Here is a 14,375-nt window from a genome sequence, read left to right as displayed (position 1 = left end):
AGCCTGACTTCTGTATCTGTCTGTGATGTGGGTTTCACTACAGCAGTGAACAAGAATGAGCTCAATGCCTTTGGATAGATAGATAGAGAGGGACCCACTCACGGCTATCAAATTATGATCTGCAAACTGACAGACAATTTAAATGGGTCCAAGCAAATGAAAGGACCAGGAACATAAAACCACAGAGGACTGTCTGAAAATGCACATAAAAGTAGCAGAACAATATTTCATAGAGAAACAGAGAGAGAGAGAGCAATCTGAGAAAGAAATCACAGATCCTACATTTTGATTAACTTGAAGCAAAATGTTTACTGCACGCAGTTAGGCCATCTTAAGTTTTTTTTTACCTTTTATGGAGTTTTGTGAAACAGGAAACCTTTTTTAAACCAAAGCATCAACCCCCCGTACTTCGAGTTCTCCCTTTACAGTCCAACAGCTTTACTGCCATCAGACCTCGTGTTAAGCATTTGTTTTCTTGCCTTTTTGTGAAACCTCCATTTCCCCTAGTCACCGTAGACCATGCTGAACCATGTTCACTCCATTCGTAGTAGCTTTTATTCAGTCGATTGTGGTTAAGATAAGGCTACCTGCGTCTATGATGGTTCATATCAGATGAACGTTACCTGCGCCTCACTATAGATTATAGATTACATTAACGCACGTTACGACCTACTTCAGACACAGTACAGGCTTCACCCAAGCCGGCTGCAAACCCAATCGGTTCCGGCGATAGCAGAACAGTAGTCTAAGAAAGAAGCTACATTGAATCACTCATCCTACACGTTTGTGTCGAAAGTCTTCACCGTGTCGTTTGGGCTACAGGACTCAAATGAAGGGACACCATCGTCTCCACGCAGTCTACAGCAAGGTGGGTTTGTAACTTGCAAGCAACAGCAGTAAAAGTGTCCGCATATTTCCGGGTTGCATCTTCCACGTCAAACAAGAGTGTTACAAACGCCGCTCTTACCGAAACCTTGGAGAGGAGCAGATGCGTTCTCAGCCGGCTAGCGGTGCGGTTTAGGTCGGTGTAGGAACTGGTGCCTTCGATAAAGCCAAAAGGAGCGCACGCCTGAGCGTCAAGGCGGTCGATGAAGGGGGGCGGGGTTGGAGGGCTGGGGGCAGGGTTTCGCCCAGCTCTTAACCAATCAAACACAGCGTAGCGCCTCAGGTAATCAAGGCGTTGTTTTCATTGGCTGATATTCTCAGCTCTTTTTAATCGGCAAGCGGTCCGTAAGAGGAATAACTAAAATACTTCCAGCAAATGGTTAATGGCTGATGTTCGGTTCTGATATAGTCCATATAGTCTTGATATAACACTGAAGCTCTGTAACAGTTTAACACTCGCCACCACATTAGAAAATGGAAGATTAAGGTACAATTCCGATGTTGCTTTGAACCTGCACAAATATATCCACAACTTGCTTTTCTTATTAAGATTGGCACTGAATAGAAGGCAACGGTCTTTCATAACACCGTGTCCGGCAGCCAGTTTTACGTCGTCACTGTTTTCACTGAGTGTTTACAGAGCTTAAAGTGTCTGACCTGCATTGCCCATGCCAGACCGCTGCGGGGCGCTATGAACCAACCCCGGGGGGTGCCAGCATGCGGCGGGTTCCCTCGCGGCGTCTACGGTGTTAATGTGGGCAGTTGCCTGGTGACGAAGAAGCTAACGCTGACCGTTTCCTGCAGCGTCGTTATCTCCGAATAAGTTTAACGTCGGGGAAATCTCCGCCAACGGTTTAAGATAACCGATGTCGTGTTAACTGGCCGCCCCTCGGACTGGCCGCGATGTGACTCCGTGATCCGCTGCACGGAGATGGAGAGCTACCTCTTCGTCAGAGTGGTGGGGAAGGGCAGCTATGGAGAGGTGAATCTCGTGAAGCACAAATCCGACCGAAAACAGGTAAGTTCCGGCGAGATCCAGCCCACGTCAGGGTTCGTCTTCCGTGTGCTTTGTGTTGCGAGTAACTGTGGGTGAAGACGGTTCTTTTTACCGTCATTTTTAGTTACTTAACTTTCCTGATGCGATCTAGTTTGCGAGCTGATTTCCTCGGGCTCACGAGCCAAACTGGGGACTGTGTTCATAGCTCAACAGGATGTATGCAGCGGACACGGGGGATGAAAGGGGTTTTGCGTTCCCGTTATGCTTTCTGCCTCTGCTCTCAGCAGAAGAGAAAAAGCAGTGTCGGGTCACACATTGTAGAGCAGGCCGGGTGTCCTCCCTAAAGTCCCTGTTCTCATTCAAACAACCCACACCAGTATGTCATCAAGAAGCTGAACCTGAGGACGTCGTCCAAGCGCGAGCGGCGTGCGGCCGAGCAGGAGGCCCAGCTCCTCTCGCAGCTCAAGCACCCCAACATCGTCACCTACCGGGAGTCCTGGGAGGGGGAAGACTGCCAGCTTTACATCGTCATGGGTTTCTGCGAGGGTGGAGACCTCTACCACAGGCTGAAGCAGCAGAAAGGAGACTTGCTTCCTGAGAGGCAGGTGGTGGAGTGGTTTGTGCAGATCGCCATGGCCCTCCAGGTGAGTTCCAGCCGCCGGGACTCCAAACAGAAAGACATAGAATTGTGGCAGACACTTGACGTGCGTTCTTTGCACAAATGGTGGCGTCATTGGCAAATGCGCGCTTGTGGTGCTTCTCCACTTTGCGTCGTTGCTCTAACGTTACTTCATTGTACAGGCTTTTCAGTGCGTAATGGTGATCTTTTATTTTTTTTATTTTTTAGTACTTGCATGAGAAACACATCTTGCACCGAGATCTGAAAACACAGAACATATTCTTAACTAAAACCAACATAATCAAAGTGGGTGACCTGGGTATTGCACGTGTGCTGGAGAATCAGTACGACATGGCGAGCACCCTGATTGGGACGCCTTACTACATGAGCCCCGAACTCTTCTCCAACAAGCCGTACAACTACAAGGTACACAGTATACTTGACTTAACTTCTGTTTTATTTACAATTCCTAATTAAGACTGAGAATCACGATTTATGTTATGGATAAAGTCACTAGTCTGTGTTAGGAATCTGCTCTGTCTGCATTTTAATGCAAATGGTTTACAATAACACAAGTTGCTTTAAAAAAAATCCAAGCTGTGTAGTAACAGACTTGTTTTAGTAAAAGCTCAGGAAGTCGATTCTTTTTTGAGTACATTTTGCCTTCCTTTCTAAGCGGTCACTTTTAGTCGTGCAATTCTCTCTGCCCAGTCGGACGTTTGGGCTCTGGGCTGCTGTGTGTATGAGATGGCCACCCTGAAGCATGCCTTCAACGCCAAGGACATGAACTCTCTCGTGTACCGCATCGTTGAGGGGAAGGTAACGCGCCGCCTTGCTCTGCTGACGTGACGCGTGCCTGTAGGTTCCGGTGGGAGTTTTCGGGGCGGTGACGTGTGCTTTTGTTTTGCGCCGATTTGCGCAGTTGCCGCAGATGCCGGGCAGGTATGCTCCTCAGCTCGGGGAGCTGATCAAACGGATGCTGTGTAAGAGACCCGAGGACAGGCCCGACGTCAAGCACATTCTCCGACAGCCCTACATCAAACAGCAAATCTCCATTTTTCTGGAGGCCACCAAAGAGTACTCCCACCAGCTATACTTTACAAACTTGAGCTTTGTATTTAGTTATTTATTTCTGTATTTAAGGAAAGAAGCCTACAATAATTAGCAAGCCAAAACTATGTAGTGTGCCGTTTGTCTTTGCCGTAATGGTACGATGTGCATACCGAGCCTCTGTAATAAATGCTGCTGTTTTGACAGGAAAACCGCCAAATCCCGAAAAAAGGCACCGAACAGCCGAGCGAACAGTGCTGGTCCGAGTGTGCCGGCCAATCACCAGCTGGGTGTTCCGTTGCAGTGTGTCCCCTCTGAGCCAGAAAGCCACGGGAAAAGGGTAATGGGTCCTGCACATCACTGGAGACACAGAAATGCAGAATACGTTCTCAACCAAGTGGGATATTGTACCTGTGCTGTCTAAAAGAAAGTCCCAGAAAAATCACGTTATTCTTTCTATTTCAAGTATTGTAGAGGTCTTTATTCATTCTTTATTCCCATACTGAACTTTATCATGTTCAGTATGGGAGTTAGTTTGACATCTTCTTACCTACTTTAAAGCCACTGGAGTTTTGAAATGTATTTATTTTACGAAAGATATAAGTAATTATTTGAATGTTTTATTATAACCACAAATATATATTTGTTTGATTTTTCCCACAGTCAGATAAAAACTAAACAGAAGCTTTTCTGTTTCCATGAACAGAAGCTGTGCAACGGTGTAAGAGATGTTATTTCACCAGACTCACTGCTACCCCCTAAAAGCCTGAGGGAGGACATCTTTAACTCAACAGGCCAGTCAGTAGTAACCATCAGCAACATAGATGTCGCCATCCAGCCCAAGGGCAAGCTAAAGGAAGCAAAACCACCCCGCCCCAAACCTGCCTCCAAGCCTCATTCAGCGCCTGAGCAGAGAGAGCGTGAGGAGGGCGGCACCCCCATGCCGAAGCAGCTGTCGGGGGTCTGCAGCGGAGAGGGAGAGAGCGCGTTCCCTTCCAAGAATCCAAGCACGCAGGAGCCGCCGGATCTCATAGACCGGACTGGATTTTTAAAAAAGGGTGTGGCTCCTGGTGTAGGCGTGGCCATGGAGGAGGACACATTGACGCTGCTGCGGCAGGGGCCTGTAGAAGACGATGCCCCCGGCCCCCGGCACACACCCTTCACTGATCTAAAGACGGAGAACTTGAGCCTAGCAGAGGCTGCCTTGAAGGAGGTCCCTATAGAAAACTAGTTAAACCCAGCCACGAAATGCATGCCAGTTCTTTTTTTGTTGTTGTTTTTTTAATAGTACGTTTGCCAAAATGAACAATCTTCTGTTTCACTGTACTTTATAGAGCCTAGGGTCCACAGAAAAGCTACTTCAGCCATTTATTCCTGTAACACTAGAGGTAAGAAGAGATACCCTGGCCTGCATCATACACATTTTACATACAATTATTTTGCAATTGATGCATACCTACTAAATAGTATTTTCTGAATGTTCCATCTGCACTTTAGTAATGACGTGGTCACCCCAGTTTGTTCCATTATATAATGTGATTCTTGTGTCTGCATTTAGGAGGTAAACAACCAACAGGCACCTGCCGTCCCCTCACATCACAGCACACCACCTCTTCATCCTCTCTCCTCTTCGTCTGAGCCATCCACGTCTCATCAACGCAGGCAGAGAAAGAGGCAGGAAGCCCAAGAGTGTCCAAGCAGAGTGGGTGAAACCAGATGACCAAATTCTTTCATTTGCTAATTAAAAGTTTCATATCGCTCTGGAGAAAAGGGGGTTATTGGGAACCTCTGTGTTTCTTGTATCTCGGCAGGTAAAAGCAGCCAACCTGAGACCGTTGCCTCCACTCCGGGAGGGCGTCCTGACGGGGAATGCAAAGGAGCGAATCACGGGGGATGGAGAGAACGCTAATTCAACTGCGGTCTCTGCCACAGCCCACCGTGCTTCACACAAGGAGGACCCTGCATCACAGGTATGGCCCACCTGGGCCGAGCAAGGGCCGTTTAACGTAAATGTGCAGGTTTTTTAAAAAGATAAAGGAAAGGAAAGGTGGACCCAGCTACCAACAAAAAATTCAGCAGATAGGAAAATAGGAATATTTAGAACAGTTTTTCCAAGTGCTGCTCTAACGTTCCAGGCTTGTAAATCAGCCGATTCAGGTGTGTTGGAGCAAGGACAAGGAAATGATGTGCAGAGAACACCAGGAGTCAAAAAAGAGCATTTTCTTCTATATCATAAATGTAAATTCTATAAAAAAAAACTAACCATATCTTGCATAATGCTGTACTGTAAATGCCTCAGTCACCCAAAGTGTTTGTGCTACATAGCTGATCACTTCTTGTTAGCCTGAAACTCTTCACTCCTAAAGAGGAGATTTGGACTTTCTCACAGAGAGATGTCCCAGTTTTTAAATCTGCATTCTAAACTGTGCTTTCCATCCAGAATCGGCTGCTCTCAGCACGAGAGAGGAGAAGACTGAGACAGTCAAAGGAGAACCAGACGGAACTGGGTATATGAACATGTTGGATTATTCTAGAATGGGCATGTGAACATGCTGTATTATTCTACAGTGGGTATGTGCACATGCTGGGATATTCCAGAATGGGTATGTGAACATGTTGGAATATTCTAGACTGATAAAATCAAGACATTCCTGTAGGTATAGATTGTCACTGCGAAAATTGTTTTTCTATTTTTATTTTTTAATTTGTCTGCTTAGGTTGAAAGTTGTTACGGGATTAACTGAACAGATCTTAGACTCAAAATCCTGATTATTATTAATCTCATGCTGACTTGACATTGTGGAGATGAAAGATTTTCTTCAGACAGTGACAATATGAATTCATGAATTTGGAGAATCCTCACCGCTCCTCCGTGATCAAAGTGGGCAGGTGTTTGCGATATGAAAGGGCTTATTGTGTGTTGCACTCTGCGGCCTCTCGTTAAAGCTTCTCCTTCCCTTTGAAGCGGCTCCTGCCATCCAGAGGGCATCATGTGATGTTCCCTCGTTAGTCTCCAAGCACACTGACCAGCCAGACTTCTCCAGACCTGCCAGCGTAGTTGCGGTAACGCACAAGGTAGGATGGACTACAAGGTGATCGATTGTCTAGACAAAGTGTTAAGAGTCCAATTTCTCTCTTACTCTACAGTTTAGTGCCCATGATGTCATTCTATTGATCGGTTCAAATGTGGATTTAATAACTACCTGATAAGTTAAATCAGGTATATTCAAATGGGAAGGGGGGTGGGGGGTGTTGATTTATGCAGCATTTTGGTGGAATTAGATATAGAAGTATTCTGTCTTGAAACAGGAGCAGAAGTCGTCATGGCAGGAGTCAGACGAAGAGGAGTGCAGTTCCTCAACCAGCTCCACAGAGCGCTGGGAGGGAGACTACAGAGAAGGGTGAGAGGCTTCTCACACACACACACACACACACTTCTGGAAACATGGTCTGATCCTGATCCATGGACTAGCAATCTATTATTAAACAGGAAAAATGAAAAACAATTATACTTGTTGCATCTTGTGTATATAATAGAGTATTTATTGATGTACTTATAATTAAATGTATTTATTTAATTAAGGAAAAGTAAAACTGGTTTATATATACAACAGACTTATTTAACAGTCAGTTTACTAAGCACACACTGAGCCCAAACCAAAACTAAACACTTTCAGTCAATAGTTCCCCATATAATAAAATGTATAATTGCCCAGGTAATTTCCATCATATCTGTTTGTTAAAAAGCAAAAGTGTCTCTGTTGCATTACAGAAAAAGCGAGACCAATGAGATGCAAGACCTGGTCCAGATGATGACGCAGACATTAAGAATGGATGCCAGAGACGTGTCATGCGAGCAAGAGGACTCGCACTGCCACTCTGACACACTTCCTGAGTTCAGACTAAACAGGAAATACAGAGACACCCTGATGCTTCATGGGAAGGCTCAAGAGGGAGAGGCCAACTTCCCCTCAGGTCTGGTTCTCTCATTCCACAATGGCCTTCCAATGAACATCCATGCTGCCAGTTCATGTGACTGTGATGTACATAGTACTTTGTGTAAACTATGACTTAAAAATATAAGTTTAGCTTTTTTATGGAATTTAGGTGAATTTGAAGCAGCTTTTCCAAAAAGATCTTACCATTAAAGATTTTCTGGCACAGAGAGCTCAAAGCAGTTTGTCCTGCTGTGTCACTGTGAGATGTGTGCTCTGACGTCTTGGGGAAACTCTATCCCCTCGACTTGCATTCATAGGCAGAGTTTGGTTAAGGCCTTCTTTCCTCTCTGTTCAGACGACTCTTCAGGGCAAGCCAAGATCCGGAGAGCCATCGAGCACCTGCGCACAGACGTGCTTAAAGGACTCGGAGTGAAGCTGCTCAACAAAGTCCTGGACATCATGCAGGAAGAGGACGAGGACCGGAGAGAGGTGATTCAGTTGTAGTTTCCTAGCCCAACATGGACCGTTAAGTAGAACTCAACCTTCTGATGTTCGGGGGATAGCTCAGCATGCTCCAGCTACAGATTTAGGCTGCTTTGACACTGTTGGTATCTTTAAAGAAGAGTTTAAAGAACACTTTTTTTAAAGAACACCTTTTAAAGTACTGGACACAGGCAAAGCAAGATTATAACCATTTCATCAAACTTTTTCTTGCAGGTTCTTCTTCGGCAGCAGATGGGGGAGGAAAAATACAAGTTATATGCTGTAATGGTGCGACAGCTAAAATTCTTTGAGGATGTTACTTTTAGGGACTAAATACATCTGATATACAGATCTGTCACAGCTCAACAGGCCACCACTAATGAACTACTTTCGCCAGAGTTTTGACAGCCAGTTCAAATTTATTACGAACAATACGTTTTGATGCTGTTGAAAATAGATATGCAATGATGACACTACATATGCAGTCCATCTACATTACTGTTCCATTGGTCTATGTTGTGTACATAACCCAATTATTCCACATTCCTTTTTCTTTTAAAATGTGTACATGATCATAAACTTTAAATTGGTTTTACATAGCAAACTTGAAACCATGATAGATGTTAAAGTTAGTTGTTTTTCTATAATCTGTACAATGCACATTATATTGCTATGGGTACAAATGTAGGGCCATCGATTTAGATAATATTGTACAAAGATGAATATAATGTTGAACGTTTTTATTACACGTTTGATTTTACATGAAACAATGACATGAATGAGTGAAATATGTCCAGCCGCAAAGTTCGCAGGGGTGCTAATGAAAGGGTTCCGTGGGAAACCGGAAGACACTCTACTTATGTTTTTTCTTCTTTAAGTTCTCCTGAGGTTTTTCGCGGTTTTCTACCGGTGTCTCTGGTAGGGCGGGCTGCCAGGTGAGCGGGTGTCGTCTGTACATAGGCCATGGCGGTAGCGTGAGCTGCAGCAGAGCAAAGATGTGTGAGAGAGACAGAGCTACTCAATTCTCACCATGCACACAAAAGCAAGCAGAAGGTCTGAAAACCTGTAACCAATAAGTGCTGCGCTATCTGCATTCAAAGGAAAAATCATGCTTATATTTATCATATTTTATAAATTCATATTGTTCATATGCACGTTTGTGAAAGAAATCATTTTTGAAACTTACATTTTCACGCCATTTTAGTTAATAGATAAATATGCATTTATTTGCATAAATTACGGTGCACCTGGTTGGACACGTTAATACATTAACTAATGCTGAAAAATATCATCTGCTCACCAAACAGGAGATTGCAAATCCAGCTATCATTATGTAAACAGTCCATCCAAACTGCTCAATAATGAGACCATAAATGAATCCGATGACCTGAAAAAGGAACAAGGGACTGAATGAAAGATGGTGTGGGATGCAGAGAGGGAAGGAGGCTCTGAGATGCAGGGAGGGCCCGTACTCACCGCTGAGACGAGGACAACGCCTTGGAAGATCTGTTCTGCAAGTTTCTGTCCTCTGTAGTCCTAAACGAGCCAACGTGTCAGATGTTCATGTTCAATAACCGCGCCAATGAACATATGTTAACCATATCGTTTTGTGTTTTACAGTCCCGAGGTTTTTAATGTGTATAACTCAGTATTGGCGATTGAGGATACCAGGATTTTATGATAGTTAATTATATAAAGAATTTATAATGGCTCATTTTAACGCCGTTAATGCTATCGTTAGATTTGCTAGCTAGCGAGTTAACGAAATAATAATAACCGTTTGCGCTAAACACTGGATGCATGTTATGCTAAGAAATGCTTATTATTAAAGAAGGCAATGCGTCTTACCATGTGAGCTGGTATGGATTTAAACATAGACAGCATTTTGAAATTAACAGAATTTTCAAACAAGAAATCGCTATAAATTTAAGATTTCCTGTTTCAAAAGCGCACGTAGATTTTTGAAGGACCCGGACCAAAACATCAAGCGGTTTGAGGTGCACTCCATTTACGCAGCATGGGCCTGCGTACTTTAAATCCGCATTTGAGTCCGTTATGTACGCTTTTGAAAATGGGATTTGTGCTTACCAAAAACGTACACCGCATATTTAAACAGATTATATGTAAGACTAAACGTTTTCGTGAGCTCAAACAAACCAAGCAAGAAACCTTTTTAAAAATCTGGCAGCAAGCTGGACACCTCTTTAGTGCCTTCGAGGAAGTAAAGAGGTGGGCAGATACAAGGATGGTCAGTTACCTTCACTGATTTATAAATTGTACGGACACGCGGAAAGCCTCACGTTTAGTGTCGGCTTTGTGGAATATTGTTTGCCGGTCTGTGAATGTTAAATGCGGCGTTTCATTTCGTCCTACAGAAAATTAACATGCGCTATTCTTCGTTTGCGATTTGTTGATGTTGAGTTGGCATTTTGGATGAGACTCCAAATATAGTTGCGCGGTAGGTAAGTTAGCTGGATAGCACCCTGTGTGTCCTTCCTTACGGATTTCTGTTTTATTTGTATCTTTGGAAATGCATGCTCTGGTATTTTTACCGTTTCAAATCACGTTATGCACTAACTGAAGCGAGAAGGTAGCTATATATCTCTCATGTGTGTTGCAACCAGCTAACTAGCTAATGCTATCTGGCATTATTTCTGATGATTGACCAGTCGACCGTTAACGTTACTTTCCTCAGACATGTGCACAATAAAATGATTTCTGTTTCCAGAACAGCTCTGCCACTGCTAAAGAGGTGATGCAGTATCTCTGAAATAAGAAAAGACAACAGTAAGCGAGATGACCCTGCGTAGAGGTAAGTAGGATGGCTGGATGGCTCTCTCTCTCTCTTTGATTGTTCTACTGGAATATGTAGATCCTACTCTCTATAAAATGTCCTGTTTAACCTCGGGTGGGATTAAAGTACGCTTTATCACACGTCTGTTTCAGTGAACGTGCTCATCCTCGTGCTGCTTTCAATAGCCTTTTTAATAATTTTGCATCGGAATCTGCTCAATCTCAGTGACTTCCTAAAGCAAGAGGATTCAGGTAATGATCCCTCATGTCTCTGCTGTTTTTGTTCTTCTCAAATGCTTATTTTCTTCTGTGTTTTCATGTGGGTCTTAAATTCCATCTGTCCATCTCAGATGCAGCAGCAGGCATGATACTGCCCTTTGAATCTGGATTCTTTGCTGATCATAAGATCCGAACAGGAGAGGAGATCCCGGTAGTGATCACCGCCGCAGAGGAGAGGCTGGGGGCAGTGGTAGCTGCCATGAACAGCATCAACCGAAATACTGGCGCCAACGTGGTTTTCAACATTGTGACACTTAACGAATCTGTGGCACATCTCAGGTAAGAGTCTGGCTGCATGGTCTTTGGAACTGAGACTGCTGGCCTAGGATCAGTTCTCTGTCTGCATAACTGCCTGCTTAAGTACGTAAAAGGCCCCCAAAAAAGGTCATTTTGGGGTTTGGTGACACTCCTACCGGGTTTATAAGTGTAAGTCTAACGTGTCTATCTCTAACCAGGGCTTGGTTGACGAAGACCGACATCAAACATAAAATCATTACATTTGAGCCAAAGATCCTTGAAGGGAAGATTTCCAATGACCCTCAGAAGGCAGATTTGGTGAAACCGGTAACCATGTGCACCTGTTATAACATGTTGGACTTTGTGTGTTATGGGAACATGAATTCTCCATTTTGAGCATGTTTGTTTCTTAGCTGACCTTTGCTAGATTCTACATGCCATTGTTCATCCCCGATGCAGAAAAAGTGATTTACCTGGATGATGATGTTATTGTACAAGGTACGTATAAAAGGATATGGATGCCCAACCCCAAGAACGGGTTGTTCTGGTCATTCGTGATTTAGCTACATTGAAAATGCGATCTCTCTGTTGCAGGTGATATCCGGGAGCTTTTTGAGACGAGCCTGAAGGCTGGACATGCCGCTGCGTTTTCTGACGACTGCGACTCTGCGTCCTCCAAAGGCTTTGTTAGAGGAGCGGGAAACCAGGCAAGTATCGGTCACATCAGCACCAGAGAATAAAAGGTTCAATTTCACTCAGGAAACTAATGACATACCAAAAGAAACGCACCGAACACTGATGACAAAATTACTATATCCAGATCTTATATTCTGCGTAGGTTTACACAGCAACATGACTGCATACACTAGTTTTGCGCTTCCCTTTTACAGAACAATTACATTGGCTTTTTGGATTTCAAAAAAGATGCCATAAAGAAACTTGGAATGAAAGCAAACACATGCTCTTTCAACCCTGGCGTTATCGTGGCAAACCTAACTGAGTGGAAACACCAGAATATTACAAGGCAACTCGAGCAGTGGATGCAGCTGAACGTCAGGTGAGAGGCAGTTGTGGGCCAGGCCTGTCCCAGGAAGTGTGGAAATGTTATGTTGCAATGTGATATTTTTGCAAGGCAAAGAACAGAAACCTTTCAAGGCTGGATTTTATGTAGATTGTATAATTAAGACTCTTATTGAGGCATGCATCTTATTTGTCATTGCACATTATGACTTGAGATCCATGTTAAATCTGCAACATGCAAGCATTATTGGATCCTAAAAGGTGTTGCATGCCTATAAAGTCCCAGTAACATGATTACACAATACAGCTCAAGATCAACTGGTAGGACCACAATGCTTGTGTCAAGCTGATTTCATTACGCAAGTTGAATGCTTAAGCATTGAAGTGGAGCATTTTTCACACCTTCATTACCTGTTTCCATCACTGACAAGTCCAGCTCCTATGTCCCATCTGTCTGAGCAGGGAAGACCTCTACAGCAGAACCCTAGCAGACAGCTTCACCACCCCTCCCTTACTTATTGTGTTCTACAAGCACCACTCCAGCCTGGACCCTATGTGGCATGTCCGACACCTCGGTGAGATTAAGCGTTTTTTGCCTTTCACTCGATTCCAGTCATTTAAAACTTTAGCACTGTGAAGAGATCTAGGTCCTGTTTTCCAAGTTTTAAACTTGGTGAATCAGAGAACCTAAGGTCCATATAACAAGAATTATTTGTCTTTCCTGACCTATGGTCAGGATTGATACACTTAAACTGACTGATGTTCTCCTTTGATACCAAGTAAATCTTGGTCTGTGTATTAAGCATAAATAGATTGAGAGTCTGTTCTTTTTGATATGGAAACGTTTTCAGGAGCTGTTGGAGCTGGAAATCGCTACTCTCCACAGTTTGTGAGAGCTGCCAAACTTCTCCACTGGAACGGACATTATAAGCCATGGGGGAGAGCCGCCTCCTTTTCTGACATTTGGGACAAGTGGTACATTCCAGACCCCACTGGTAAATTTCATCCAATCAGAAGACACCCTGGGGACAAGTAGGGTCGGAATCAAGATCTGAACAACGCACAGCTACTGCCTCACGCTCGGACAGCCTGTGACGTTGTCAGAACATGGGTGCGGTGCTATAATCAGACTATCAGAACACAGGTGCAGTGCTGTAATTTTGCAATTCTGCAAATGGTGTTTTAAGGGTAGTCAGGGATTCAATTAATGCGGCTGCTTCCGTCACGTCCTTTCTGAGGAATGTATCTTTGGAGGGGAAAAAAAAACAAAACACAATGCTGAATATTTAGGAATGATTTTTCCCTTCAATCAATTACACTAGTGCTTAGATTTGTGCACACGACACAATCTCCAGTAAAACACTACCTCAGCCGTCTCCTGTACATTTAATGAGGAATGGTCCAGCTTCTCCTCTTTAAGGACAATACTTTATTACACTAGGTTCTCCCAGTGTTCATTTATTTTGGTGATATTTCCCCATACAATGCTGACACTGCGACCTGTTTCATTGAAAGTTAATGAGATGCATTCCCCCCCCCCCTTTTTTTTTTTTCTTCTTCTGGCTTGCCAAACATGGAACGGAACCACTGCAGCAGATCTGTCACATTGATTGCTTTTTTTTTTTTTTGCACTAAATATTGATTTGCTTACAGTGTAAAGTGAAAGTATGCATGCATGTCATTCTGTAATTATTAAATGCAAGTTAAAGCCCACAGCAGCAGCATTCCCACTACAGTATCAGTTGATACTCCTGTTAAGAACTGGGCCGTTTTATATACAGAGAAGCTATTAATTGTTTCTGTATTGAACATCACTGAGTAAAGTCAATAATCATTTGTATCTGACCAGTTTTCTTTTGTTCACTCTTCTGAAACATGCAATCACATTACACATTAACCACTTCAAGTTTACCAAATAGGTCATTCTGGTTTTGCATCCAACGGTCACGGTCAGTGAAAAGGTATGAGAACACCTGCATGGGTAATGTAGGTCAACAATGCCATAAAGCTGGGTTTTGGAATCAGACCACAGGCTCTCGTCTCAGTTCCTATCTGATTCAAATCAGATGTGCAG

The 14,375-nt window shown here is 43.7% G+C and overlaps 4 protein-coding genes across 11 annotated transcripts in view; 2 read left to right on the top strand and 2 right to left on the bottom strand.

The window, feature by feature from the left end:
• camk1b (calcium/calmodulin-dependent protein kinase Ib) overlaps window positions 1-1,379 on the bottom strand; it is a 32,682-nt gene extending 31,303 nt beyond the window's left edge. For all 3 annotated transcript variants that reach the window (XM_035520410.2, XM_081705140.1, XM_081705141.1), the window contains exon 1: window positions 968-1,379. The gene's annotated coding sequence lies outside the window, so the exon portion shown is untranslated. The remainder of the gene's footprint in view (window positions 1-967) is intronic.
• A 184-nt stretch (window positions 1,380-1,563) lies between these two features.
• nek4 (NIMA-related kinase 4) lies at window positions 1,564-8,370 on the top strand. The gene is made up of 16 exons (XM_027020500.3): window positions 1,564-1,903; window positions 2,260-2,526; window positions 2,730-2,927; window positions 3,213-3,320; window positions 3,424-3,578; window positions 3,759-3,891; window positions 4,258-4,764; window positions 4,886-4,939; window positions 5,110-5,253; window positions 5,363-5,521; window positions 5,992-6,058; window positions 6,517-6,626; window positions 6,861-6,952; window positions 7,324-7,526; window positions 7,845-7,978; window positions 8,207-8,370. Exons 1-16 carry the CDS (start codon window positions 1,817-1,819, stop codon window positions 8,303-8,305), a joined length of 2,517 nt encoding a protein of 838 aa, XP_026876301.2. The 5' UTR covers window positions 1,564-1,816; the 3' UTR covers window positions 8,306-8,370.
• A 1-nt stretch (window position 8,371) lies between these two features.
• Window positions 8,372-9,988, bottom strand: spcs1 (signal peptidase complex subunit 1). The gene is made up of 4 exons (XM_027020510.3): window positions 9,821-9,988; window positions 9,449-9,508; window positions 9,273-9,359; window positions 8,372-8,951 (listed from the first exon to the last, which is right to left on the bottom strand). The coding sequence occupies exons 1-4, from the start codon at window positions 9,854-9,856 to the stop codon at window positions 8,826-8,828; spliced, it is 309 nt and encodes a 102-aa protein (XP_026876311.2). The 5' UTR covers window positions 9,857-9,988; the 3' UTR covers window positions 8,372-8,825.
• Window positions 9,989-10,132: 144 nt separating this feature from the next.
• On the top strand, window positions 10,133-14,146 carry glt8d1 (glycosyltransferase 8 domain containing 1). 6 transcript variants are annotated; one of them, XM_027020505.3, is made up of 11 exons: window positions 10,133-10,220; window positions 10,348-10,434; window positions 10,701-10,784; window positions 10,919-11,017; window positions 11,116-11,323; window positions 11,500-11,608; window positions 11,695-11,779; window positions 11,876-11,988; window positions 12,172-12,338; window positions 12,764-12,876; window positions 13,153-14,146. In XM_027020505.3, exons 3-11 carry the CDS (start codon window positions 10,769-10,771, stop codon window positions 13,335-13,337), a joined length of 1,095 nt encoding a protein of 364 aa, XP_026876306.1. In that variant the 5' UTR covers window positions 10,133-10,220; window positions 10,348-10,434; window positions 10,701-10,768; the 3' UTR covers window positions 13,338-14,146. The 6 variants fall into 6 exon arrangements, with proteins under 6 accessions (XP_026876306.1, XP_026876310.1, XP_026876307.1 ...); XM_027020509.3 differs by lacking the exon at window positions 10,133-10,220 and having other exon boundaries at window positions 10,284-10,430; window positions 10,706-10,784; XM_027020506.3 differs by lacking the exon at window positions 10,133-10,220 and having other exon boundaries at window positions 10,284-10,430.
• The last annotated feature ends 229 nt before the right edge of the window (window positions 14,147-14,375 follow it).

Source organism: Electrophorus electricus, chromosome 22 (genome assembly GCF_041902795.1).
Source record: "Electrophorus electricus isolate QZ-2024a chromosome 22, ASM4190279v1, whole genome shotgun sequence".
Lineage (NCBI taxonomy): Eukaryota > Metazoa > Chordata > Actinopteri > Gymnotiformes > Gymnotidae > Electrophorus > Electrophorus electricus.
Note: the sequence above shows the minus strand (reverse complement) of the source record. Positions and strands in the feature narration are given on the sequence as shown.

Bases quoted from the DNA above. Each gene is read 5' to 3' on its own strand.
- spcs1 (XM_027020510.3), bottom strand. From the start codon at position 9,856: ATGCTGTCTATGTTTAAATCCATACCAGCTCACATG. The intron at 9,509-9,820 runs GTAAGACGCATT...TGGCTCGTTTAG, and splicing joins AATCCATACCAGCTCACATG to GACTACAGAGGACAGAAACT. The intron at 9,360-9,448 runs GTGAGTACGGGC...TTCCTTTTTCAG, and splicing joins GCGTTGTCCTCGTCTCAGCG to GTCATCGGATTCATTTATGG.
- glt8d1 (XM_027020505.3), top strand. The intron at 11,324-11,499 runs GTAAGAGTCTGG...ATCTCTAACCAG, and splicing joins GAATCTGTGGCACATCTCAG to GGCTTGGTTGACGAAGACCG. The intron at 12,339-12,763 runs GTGAGAGGCAGT...CTGTCTGAGCAG, and splicing joins TGGATGCAGCTGAACGTCAG to GGAAGACCTCTACAGCAGAA.
- nek4 (XM_027020500.3), top strand. From the start codon at position 1,817: ATGGAGAGCTACCTCTTCGTCAGAGTGGTGGGGAAGGGCAGCTATGGA. The intron at 5,522-5,991 runs GTATGGCCCACC...CTTTCCATCCAG, and splicing joins AGGAGGACCCTGCATCACAG to AATCGGCTGCTCTCAGCACG. The intron at 7,527-7,844 runs GTCTGGTTCTCT...CTCTCTGTTCAG, and splicing joins AGAGGCCAACTTCCCCTCAG to ACGACTCTTCAGGGCAAGCC.